Here is an 11,804-nt window from a genome sequence, read left to right on the forward strand (position 1 = left end):
AAATACATCCTCCCTCCCCATTTCTTGCAAGGCAGCACAAAGCTGGCACTCTGCATCTCTTGAGTTCCCTGTGCTTGAATATTGTAGCACAGTGATTTTCCTTCCTGGCACAGGTTTGAGCATTTCTCTTTGACGACTTCACTTCTCGATCGAGGGCTGAACAAGCAGGAGTAAATCAAGAGATCCAGACAGATGCGCGCACCCCGGTATGCCCTTTACTGAACACTGTTTCCTCATTTTGTTTCTCTCTGCTGAAGTGGCTGCACGACCGTGCTCATACGAATGGTTCCTATAGATGTGGGGCTCCTTAAGTGCGTAGGATCTGCTGAGGTGAAAGACCAAGGAAAATGGCTTTGCACCACGTTAGATTAACATATTTTGTGCGTGGTGCAGTTTCAGGGAGAGAAGAGGCAGTGCTAAAGAGATAGAATGCGATTTGAATAGAACGAGGAGGTTGTGCAGACAGCAGATGAGAAGTGGTGAAATGAATGATAAAAATTTGACAGTGTGAAAAGCTTTTTAAAAAAAAAAATCCTAAATCAGATGCAGCTCTCTGTTGACTGCGGCTTGTTAAAAGGGCTCATTTAGGACAATGGGATTCTCTGGTCTGTGTTGCAGGAAGGGAACCTCAACGTGAAATAGGGAGCTGAAAAGAGGGAAGCATCTTTTCCTAGAGACCTTGTGGCAAGAAAAAAATGTATTGTTGGGGGTTTTTTTGGGTGTGTGAGCATCCAAGTTTTGTGTATCAAAGTCCTGTTTCTCTTCATCCTTTAAAACACATGTGTGACCTCCTCGGGTAGGATCTAAATTCAAGCTTTCTGAGAAAAGATTGTTCCTCTTGAAAAATGAGCATCTAAAATCCTGAGTTTTGCTCAGGAGGAGGGAGTTAGTGGGTTTGTATGCAAACTTTGATTTGTGAAGCAGCCCCTGCTTGGGTGTGCTTACATGCAACCGTGCTTTCTTCTTGTTCCGTGAAATGATGGAATTCAGGTTTACCGGGGGCTCAAGCCTCTCTTCGTTAACAACTAGCTAAAGTCCCTCTAAGAGGCAGTGATCAAAACAGAAGGTAAGCCTGGAGCAGCTCCCCAAGCTGCAGAAGAGGAAAGCGCATGCGTAAAGCTCAGCGGCAAGTACTAATCCTCAGGGCCCTGAGCATCTCTTTAAGTGCAGCTTGGGGGTCGAGAAAGTGGGGAAGGATGCGAGGGATTGCCGCACCCAAGACAGGCTCGCCTTCGAGCCGACGTCACAGGCCCGCGCATCCGTAATTGTGCGCAGCTGCGACCCGCCTTCCTCGAACCGTTACGTCCGGGTGGCTCGGGGACCTGGGTCACCTCCAGGCGAGAGGGCAGGGTGTTACTCTGAGACCCAACACAAAGTTACTTTCTGGGTTGGGCCAGCAGGGAACAATCGAGTAGTCGGAAGCATCCAAAAACCCCTCAGGAGTCAAGAGCCCCCACTCTCGTCATCCTCTCGTAATCAAGAGGAGAGAGTTTATTTCAAGCAGGAGCGCTCTTGCTGTGGTAAGTAACGCCACACATGGAAGGCAGGTACCTGCCCACCGCCACCTTTGGGCCTTGGACCGGGTCCAGTGGCCGCGGTTGCTTCTTGCTATCATACTAGCTAACCTTTTAACGGAATCCATAGCACCCACTCCCCAGCCACTCTGAACTTCGCTCTGTCAAGGCAGCCTCTTTATTCAACTTCGAATGGCCTTTGCAAACGAGCGCTCAAGACGGACGCATTTCCAGAGCGCTGAACGCAGAAAGCAGTGAGAACTTTCATGTTCTTGGAAAGACCTGAACACCACGCAGAAAAAAAACGCATTTTCATGTAAAAAGTGATTTTATTTTCTCTTTTCTCCAGAGCTCCTAGTGAAACTTTACTTTATGGAAGGGGAAAAAGTATAAATCGGGCAAGCTTATACATCAGTAGTGAAACATGCCCTTCACAACGTGGCTGCGACCCATCCTTGCAAACTTGACTGTGGTCCTAGCACTTGATCTTTGCAATGACAGAGAAATCTGTATTGTTTACAGAGCACCGAGATAAAGAAACCTAAGAGGACAAGATGACCACAGATACAAAATAAATTAAAAGCATCTGTAAAAGTTTCTTTCCATATACAAAATAACTTTTCTTTCTCGGGGGGGGGTGTGTGTGTCATTTTAACTTGTTTAAATTGATGTAGTCTGTACAAAGATTAACATTTCAACAGAAATAATTTAAAAAGGTTGTTTTTTACAAGGAGAAACGGGTCGCTAAACAAAACATCAGTCTCCTGCGAACTGCTGAGCCTCTCCGCAGAGATGAGTGTGCGAAGCTTCTGGGCCAGCCCTGCAGCGGAGCACAGCGATTCGCAACCCCAGGGCCGCTCAGCACCTCCCGAAAGGCGCGCTCTGCTCCTTGCGAGTTCAGGGCCCCCAAAGATAAAAAACAGAGTATGCCCCCCTCAGTGGAACGGCGTCACCAGTTGGAACGGGCCGTTCTCCTGGGTCAAGGTACGGCGTTGCAGAATAAGCAAGTTTTGTTTCGCACTCTGTATTTTGCACACTTACCGTGAGATTCCTTACGCAGCTTCCAGGAGCTTTCTGCAGCGGCCTCCTCACCGCCTGCTCCTCACTAGGGACTTTGCTCCCAAAGGCGCCTATCTCAAGAGAGACCTAGCGTAGCTCGAGACATTCTCCTGCCCACCTTTTGAGCCAACCGTGAAAACAGCCTGTGAGCATCGGCTACTACATACTTAGAGGGGAAGTGGAGCCATTTATCGATTAATAGCATTTCAAAAAACAGAAGAGGTGGCAAAAGCTGCCTGTGCCAATTTAAGATGAAAATGGTGGCTGATAACACGAGTTGGACACGAGAGATCCCTACTAATACAAAGTCACGTACAGAAGTCATTGCCTGTGCGATTAATACATTACTGATGCTAGACATGGCTTCATGTAGAAAGATGCATTTACAGGTACAAACGCAAAGTGCAAAAGAAGCCTGGATTCTTTTGGGAAGCCTGGCTCAGCGACTCCTCACCTTGCACGGTACCCGTTCCCCCAGCGCCTTCCTGGGGGACCGACTGCCCTTCTCCAAGGCAGCAGTCTCATTTGCGGTGTGGTGACCCCCCAGCCCTCCCGTCGGGAGTTCGAAAGCTGCGAGGCACTTTCTCCTCTGCCCTGTGTTTGGGAAGGTGTAGTCTGGCGCCGTGCGAAGGAAGGAACGTACGTCCTGTAGTCCTAGCACAGGGCGACGTGGGGACAAATCCAGCCCTCGAGGGCTGCTTAGCAGACCTCCCACCCTTCTACTCGGGACAAGAGGCATGCACCTCAAGAGCCTCAAAAATACCACAGAGGAAATTATTTTGGCGGTCAGACTGTTTCTCATCACCAGCCAGCTCACCTTGGACAAAGAAATGGGACGTATTGGCTCAAAGTTGAGGTTGCCTCACAAAGCTCTTTGAAATCTCTTTTGCTACAAGCCCTCCAAAATTTGAAGATTAGATTTAGTTAGGTTTATTGTTTGAGCCTGCGTGCTTTTTTAACACTAGCCATCATCACACTGAATTGTGCAAACGATGGACTTACCCGTGCAGCTCTTACAGAAGACAGCTATCAGACGCCACTGCATCTGTTTTTGCTTGCAGGGCCCGATGTCTACTGAAAACTTCCAGCTTAGCCAGTGGCATCCCCCACGCATCCTAATGACACCGGGCCCCGCAGCGGACCAGCGGCTCAAAAGCTGAGCCCTAAGGTAGAAGCAGCCCATGCGCATCGCTGCTTCTGCCTGCCCTTAAAGTCAAGACAGGAGGCCGCTCAGCTCCGCCCCAGAGACGGGCTCTTTTTCATTACCAAGACACAGCCACGAAAAGCTCTCGGTTGTCCGCAACTGTCCCGTCTTTTCAGGCAGGAGAAGAGCACAGCCTTTTTCCTCCCGTTTCTAAGTCCATCCCATTTGCACGCTGAATGCCTGCCTTCTCTCCTACATATGGAAGCGGGTCATGTGAACCTCGATCCAAATGTGCGCAGCTTCACTCTTACGTGCTCGGAGGGGCTGCAAACCTAACTTGCATCTGGGACTCATCGGTGGCGTTTGGTGGGTTTTTTTTTTCTAAAGTTAAACTCCCATCAGCTTCCACGGGGACTCTGTGCAGGTGAAAAGCGATTGCCGAAAGCATCCCTAGGGTACCCATTCCACCTCCACACCTCTCGCACCCTTGCACGCACACATTACTCGGGTCGGTAAACGCGACCGCACCGGCGACCAAATACAAAAATCTATGACCAAGCGTTCAAACTCACCTCAAATAGCTACGAAGTGGCAAAAAGGCACGCACGTAGGAAAACCGTTGTCACCTTCAACACGCTGAGGAATTGCTGACTCCAAAGTAGAGAATTTAACCCCCATGAGGATGGGGAATTAATTTATTCCCTATGAATACTTGCCCTTTAAATACAGTATTTCAGAGACTCGGTCACGTAGGCAATTTACAGGGAAGGTTGTCTGATGTCTACTTTTAGCGCAAACTACAACATCGCTCTCACCAGCCAAAAGTGCTTTAAAATGCATCACCCTCCATCGATGTTGCCGCTGGAAATGGAACCGGGGCTCTGTCTGAAGTACTTCTGTGAACATTTACTCCCTAACAGAACACACTTTTTGCAGCTGTGCCCGAGATTCATCTCTGTCCCGCTTGTAGTTTCTCAACTGAATTTTTTGTCAAATAAAGTAATTGAAGGAACATTTTCTGTTTTTATTGTGCAAAACCTGCTAGTAAGGAATCTTAAATTGACAGCATAGGTACAAGAAATTTGATTTTCAGAGTAGAAGCAAACGAAGGAAAAGAAAAAAATTACTATCTGATTGATTAATGCAACAACCGAAACGGACCAACCAGAGGCAGCTTTGATCAAATCATCCTAGTGAAGGCCTAGGGGTAAGTTATTATGCAGCAACTAATTTCACGTCAGGAATTAACTACCGTGATTTAGTCACAGATTATTTGCAACTATATTCTAAGAATAGGTGTTGTGAACAAGTCACTCAGCCGCTTCACTGAGCGCGATAAGTTCATACTCTTGGCCCGCTGAGTTTGCATACTGGCACGCAAAATAAGTCTTTGCTCTTGACATACCACAATTATACACGTGGCAGTAATGTGCTTTGTGCTCCCGACCGAGGGCGCTGACGTCTAATAAGCTGAATTACAAAAAATATGTCAATGAAAATGAATACACACATACAGTCGGGTGACACATCATACCAAGGAGATACATGTCCAAGTCAGCTTATCTAAGGCTCTTCGGATGTCGGATTTGTTTTTCTTCCTTGCTGCACTACTCAATAACCTAAGGCAGAAAGCTTAGCTTTAAAACAAAGAATGGTATATTTCTAATCTGCCTCCCTGTTAGTCACCACAGGAACGGAGACAAAAATTAACAGCTACTGCTGCTTCCAAAATCCTGTACAAAAATAGATCAGTATGTCCTTCTGGCAGTCTCAAAAATCTTCTGCAAATTCCTCTTTCATCTTCTGCTTTCAGCAGAAACAGTCAGTCCCCATTGCCAAGGCTCGTGTCTTGCTCAAATTCAGAGACGAATGAAGCTTGTAGTCCCGTTCCCTGGAATTGCTATTCAGAGTCCATTCCATTTCCATCTTCTTTGTTTGGATTTGTTTACTTTTTTTTTTCTTTTTTTGTCCAAAGGAAATGCATTGGCAGTGCAAACAAGAAGTAGGTATCTCCACTGTCATGTTGGGGTACACCTTAAGAACCACGTTTTTATTTTCATCAAAGAATAAGATACTAAGAGAAGACATCTTGTCAGGAACGCAGCAAGGCTCGGGAACGCCTGGGATGACACCGACGGCTCTCACTATGCTCTGGATGGTGGCATGGTTGGACGGCTTCAAGGCCTGCAAGAAAAAAGATAGAGCAGAAAATGTAACTGCACCCATGTTACAACGGACTCACGTGCTCTTGGACAAAAGCTTTTTTGAATAAGGGCCCTGTGGGGACCCCAGAGGAAAACCCTTCCCAGGAAAACACCCAGGCAGCAGACCTTGCAGCGAGGCGTACCTATAGGTCAAGGTGGTCTCTGCCGAGTGAATTAAGTTACACGTGGACTGCAACGTAGTCATAAAACCTGTTCATCTGGGAGGGAGGCAGAATCGAAGATGTACCTATACGCCTCAGCAGTAGTTGATAGGGGTGTCAAAAATGTCTTAAGATACAGTTTAGATTTCTGCATCACTTCTGCCTGCAAAAGGAAGCGAAAGCTCCGGTAGCATCCGGGCTTTTTTCTCTACTCAGCTGCAGCGCGGCATCCTCCACAAAAATAACTGGGAGCCAAAGAGATCTCCTGAGAGTGCCCATCAGCTGTCAAGAGGTAATACATCTATCGAGACCCTATCTCCCGTCGCCAGTAGCACTGCAATTAAGAACAGGTCTCCGAATATGCCCTGTTAAGGTCTCATCAGAAACCCTTCCCCTGGAACATCCTGTCATGGTATGATAAAAGCAGCATCCCTGCTCGACACAGGTACGGTACGAGACAGAACCACCTCCGTGCTGGCGCCAAGTCTGTCTGGAGTACGCTGCCCCGGGCCGTTAAGGCGCAGCCGCGAGCATCGCTCGCTGTGGCGGAACTCTGCTTCTGCCAGCGGGAATTTAACCGTGACTGCAGCAAAATCCCAAGGCGCGTGCTTCTCAGAACACCGAAATCCCCTCAGAGTCCCGAACCGGCACGATGCCCTGCACAAGGCGGGCGAGTTCGGCCACTGCCTACGGGCAGAGATTTTCTTCTAGGAGGGAGGAAGCAGGGGAGGCCGAGAGGAGGAAAAAACGTCGAGCTGGCTCCCCAAACCTGTGAAGGAGCCCAGCTGTGGCTCGGGCTGCACCTGCTGAGCTGCACGCGTCCCGGGGAGGCTCGCTGCCCTGTTGGGTTCCGTTAGAGACGCATTACGAGCGGGGCAAATGACCTCAGTTACGAGCCGTCATTCCTGACCCGGGAGACGGCCTGCCCGCCCCGTGTGCTCTGCGGCATGACGCAAGCCCAGCACACGTGGGTTTGACAGACGTCACACCAGCTAATGGCAATCAGGGAAAGGGTAAGGCCAGAAAATTTGGAGGTGGGAGGGGGGAGGCGGGAGGAGGAGGCACGTCTGTTCTCAATTACCCGACAGGCTGTCAACTTTAGGAGCTCGCCCTCGGCACAGGAACATTACGCACCCATAGGCACAGATCGGTTTGTTATTGCCCGATGGTTACAGTATCACTCTGCAAACATGCGCTAGATATTATGCATGGCTCAAGAGTGACACATGGCTCTAGGAAGCGCTCGCTTCACCTTCTCATACGATTTAGCTTTTCATTTTCCCTTTGGAAAACAAGGTCATTTTGGTTTTTTTGCGATTAAAAAAAGGCACACAAAAGGAACCATTTGAATTGCAACACGGACAGAAATCTACCAATTGGTTTCAGGGAACCAGACTCTCAGTGGCTTTCAGTAGCCCGCTCTCTCAACAAACTGGTGCTCTGCGCGGTACCTGGCAGCAGATATTCGGCTGTGCTGTGTCTCAACTACAGTGCTCTGCTGCTGTAATGCTTCAACCCAGCCGAGTCCAGTGAGTTGCACAGAGAAAGGCCGGATTAGGCCTTTTTGTAGGAACTGGTAGAAGAAAAGCGGTGTCCTGGTTACACAGCCTTGCAAGGCTTGCGCGACCGGCTTAGTTCATGGCAATCAGACCTTCCGCTTCACGTCAGCAAAGTCATTTCAACTCCGTGCTTTATTTGCCTACCCACCTCTCCTGCCATCCACCTAAGTCACAGGGCTAGGAGCGCATCGCCCTTCCTTGCTACTCACACGCAACAGGCGCATAAAATCCAGAGGAGATTTCACCAGTCAGCTGGCCAGGATCCACGGCTTTTGGATCCACTCGGTCTGTCACAGAAGCGATTCATTTGACTCTCCTGCTTACCCTTAGAACGCCCCAACGGCTCCCACAGCTCCACAGAGTCCCTCCGTCACCGTGACGGCCGTGCCGCACGAGGCACCCGCTGTTGCCAGAGCGCGCTACGCTGACGGGCCCCAGCGTGGGTCTGGCAGCAGAGACTCCTTCGAGGCATGACGACTACTGTCTAATAAGCCATTTTCTGGGTCTGGCTTGTATTGTGTTTATTAAGCAGGTTAATGACAAGTGCACACATCATAAGCACTGTTCAGGAAATGTTTTACGGCCGTTCGGGTTCTGGACAAAAAACTAATACCGTGTAATATTTTTTTAATTACCTTTACGAGCCTGACTTTTTACTAGCTGTTCTAACCACTACTCCTCGCAGCACGAGACAAAGTTATCGCTTATTTACTAGATCCGACCGTGTAACAGGCGACCAGCTGCCTTTTACTGATGCAGGGAAGAAAACGCCTAATTTACGGTAACGGGCAGTGCAAGAGAATCAATAAAGAACGTACCTTTGGAATTGGGAACTGGCATTCCCCCGAGCAGTAATAAGCATCGAAGGATTTCGGGGAAATAATCCACTCGCTCCAGCCAATGTCTGCAAAATCCACCTTGAGATAGCGCCGGGCGCAATACCTTGGCTCGTTCCACTGCTTCCTCCTCGCCTTCTTCAGCGTTTGCTCATCGAACTGGAGAGTCTGGCTCTTCGGGTGATGGTTCTTCCTCTGCTTTTTCTTACTCTTTGCCCTCTCTGCTAATCGTGGCTGGAAGGTTTTGTAGGGCTTTCTGTCTTCCCATCTCTCATCCTCATGGTACTGGTACTCGGCTCCCGGAAGCTCGTTATTCTGTAACGGCAACAGGACGTTTACAGAGCGTTTTCGCCGCTGCTTCCCGAGGCTGCTCCTCACGTGGTTTTCTGGCCTGGGAAAGACCCTCGCCAGAGGATGACGGTGCCCTTGCAAACTAGAGACCACGCTCTCTGGCTCCGAAATAGCAGAGTCGTTGGCATAAATCAGAATGTAGGGTTCATAGCGAGAAGGTGCCCTTTGCCAGGGGTGACTGCCGGTCAGATCCATTTTGACACCGATCAGAAGATCATTGCTGTGTTTTGCTTCATGCAGGAGCCGAGTGATATCCTTCCACTGCCAGGAGAGGATATCCTGGTAAGCAGCAGAGACGTTTATCAGGAAACGTCCCAGGCTCCGAGTCCGGTTCCCAGCAGAAGGGACTGTCCAAACCGAAAGATGTACCCGAATTTCAGGTTTCCTGCGCCCGTGAGGAGAACAGCCTCTGGACTGGGAACAGTTCCGCTTAGCATGCAGCAGATCGCCGACGTAATAATACACCAAAGCTGACAAGACGTTTTCAGACTCGGTGAGCGACGTCAAGTTAAAAACATACATCTCCTGGCTTTCAAGGCTCCCTAGAAGAAGAAATATTTACATAAGAATACGGGCATTTCAAAATGTTACAGAGAAAGCACCGAGTTGCTTTCTAGTTTATATGTCAAGTTCACGCGAAATTTTCACGCGCCGCTGGCTTAAGCCACTATTCAGAAAAATAACCAAGCTGGTAAACTGGTGACTGCGAATCACACGCTTTCCGTCTGATTTCCTTGTAATACCTACCTCCATCCAGAAATGCTCACACATTTCCTACCGCTCCCTCTGACTTCGTGGAACAAACTAAGTCACAGGAACACAGCTCGGTAACGGATGCACTAAAGACTTTATCTATCATCCAGAAATTTGAGCAACGCCATAGTAAGGTTTTGCTCTTTTGTTTTCCTCTTTCTGTAACGTTTCCAACCCCCTCCCCTCTCAAAATGCACTTAGGTGACTATGGCTGCCCTGTCCCGACTAAAGGTTTGTCTTTCTGCATCCAAGACAGTTAGGGACTTCAGTGGGACATGGATGGCACTGAACCATGCCTTAGCCCAGACCTAGCTGAAGCTGGAGAAAGGCTTCGCTAGGCACTGGATTGCCTGTAAACGTCCACGATCCTGTTGAGCCACAGCCTCAGTTGGAAAGAAAAGATTTGCTTCCCTGCTAGTAGAGGCTCAACGTGGCAGCGAGGAAGAGGAAAAGCCTGGGTGCAAACGGTGCGTGACGCTCAGCGTTGCCACAGGCTTTCAAGCGTACTGCCAGGTAAGTCACTTAAGCTCCGATCGCCAAGCCATTCAAACGACGAAAGACGACTAGCTGGTTCCTTTAAACCTTTAATCTCTGCTCCACTGTGATCCGGGCCTCACCTACAAGACAGGGACTTTGGGGCCTGGGTGGCATTTATTCTTCGCTTCTAAAGATGTCAAAGAGACTATTAAGGAGGGACCCAGACCCACGTAACGTTCGGTACAGCTACCTATGTGTATCAGGATGCACACCAGGTAAGCAAACACAGAAGTTACTACCTATTTCAAAACCTAAACAAAAAGACACACCGAAATCCTGTGTTACAAAGGATGCTTCCTCCCGAAATGAACCATTCCTCCATTACAGTAAGACTGATTTACCGGCCCCTCAAGGGAGGTCAGTGACCTCCGCATGCGCAACTGGGTCTTCGGGACCCAAAAGCCCTTCGCGAGGGCAAGGTCAGAGTTGGGCACAGAAGGAAAGACAAAGTTATTGGCAACGGCCTTGCACGCAAAAAAGGAATGTCGCTCGCCTCTAAAGACGGGGGGAGAAGAAACACTGGGACGGAATCACTGTTTAATCGTTTCTAAGGCTCGGACGTCAGCTCTGGAGAAAGACATGATTTGCCACGTATCATGAGCTGCAGACACACAAGCTGGTCTGACAGCCATTTGGCTAAGTCAGACGCTAACCACAACCGAAGTTTCCCTCCGGCATAATCCTTTCCGGGATTCCTCCAATTACACTGGGTAAATTTCGTCATTCCACCTAGGACATTTCATCAATTTTCACGCCAGTCAGAGTTAGAAAGTATGTACTAGTATAGCTGAAGGCAGGTGGGCAACACTAGAGCAACCCCAATAACCAAAAGAAAGCCAGCCCAAAATGTCTTGCCTTTGTGGGGCGGGGGGTGGTGGCAAAACGCGCCCACTCGCCTCCGTGCAGAGGGAAACGAGCCAAGGACAACCCTTCCTCACGGTCGGGATGTTCCTGTATCGATTAGGAGGGACATGGGGGACAGTGGGGTTTCCACAGCTGTGAAATCAGAGAAGTCAGCCTAACCACAGGTATCCCGCACAAACCCGAAGATGCTCTCCTAACGCGGGCTGATCCGCGAAAACAGGCGGCTGACCACTCGGGTCCCCAGTAGGGTGCAACGGAAAGGCTTGGGGGTAAGGTTTAATTTTTGTTTTAAAATCTCCTGCTTGGACTGCAGTTCCGTCTGTCCTTCAGAATGAGAGAAATATACATCTGAATGTTAAAGTTGCTATTGAGAGCTGTACAACCGGGCTGTAAGGAAAGTAAAGCAAAGGTACGGTCTGCAGCCCCCCGCAGGGCCGGAAACAACCTAGCACATTAGGAAAACAAGGGAACACAGAATTAAATGCTTCTCTGACATCATGGCCTGTCAAAACCCTCTCTAGGGGAAAGAAGTAACAGTTTACAGAATTTTGCAAGGGTTTTGCCTTTTTTTTTTTTTTCTTCTAATGCCAAGCACTGACAAGCGCAGAGATGACTGTGGCCTAGGGAAGAACAGACTCCCTGCTCCACCCTCAGAACACTGTAGTAAGTCCCCTGCCCAAGCAAGAGAAAATGTCATTTCCAGCACTGATCTTTCAAAGATTTTGGCAGCTTTACGTTCTGGGTGACATTCTGTGCTTCCAGCCTGCGATATCCCAACTGCTGACGCCACCATTCGGGTAAGTCCCACCAAAGACTGTATTC

General features: G+C 49.0%; 1 protein-coding gene across 1 annotated transcript in view; it reads right to left on the reverse strand.

The window, feature by feature from the left end:
- Positions 1 to 1,054: 1,054 nt before the first annotated feature.
- The window catches only part of BMP3 (bone morphogenetic protein 3), a 31,730-nt gene continuing 20,980 nt past the window's right edge, over positions 1,055 to 11,804 (reverse strand). Inside the window, 3 exon segments of the mRNA XM_035893562.1 lie at positions 1,055 to 1,090; positions 5,734 to 5,901; positions 8,460 to 9,370. Coding sequence (XP_035749455.1) covers positions 1,055 to 1,090; positions 5,734 to 5,901; positions 8,460 to 9,370 — 1,115 coding nt within the window.

This window comes from Egretta garzetta, unplaced genomic scaffold, assembly GCF_000687185.1.
Source record: "Egretta garzetta isolate BGI_Z169 unplaced genomic scaffold, ASM68718v1 scaffold195, whole genome shotgun sequence".
In the NCBI taxonomy this organism is placed as follows: Eukaryota; Metazoa; Chordata; class Aves; order Pelecaniformes; family Ardeidae; genus Egretta; species Egretta garzetta.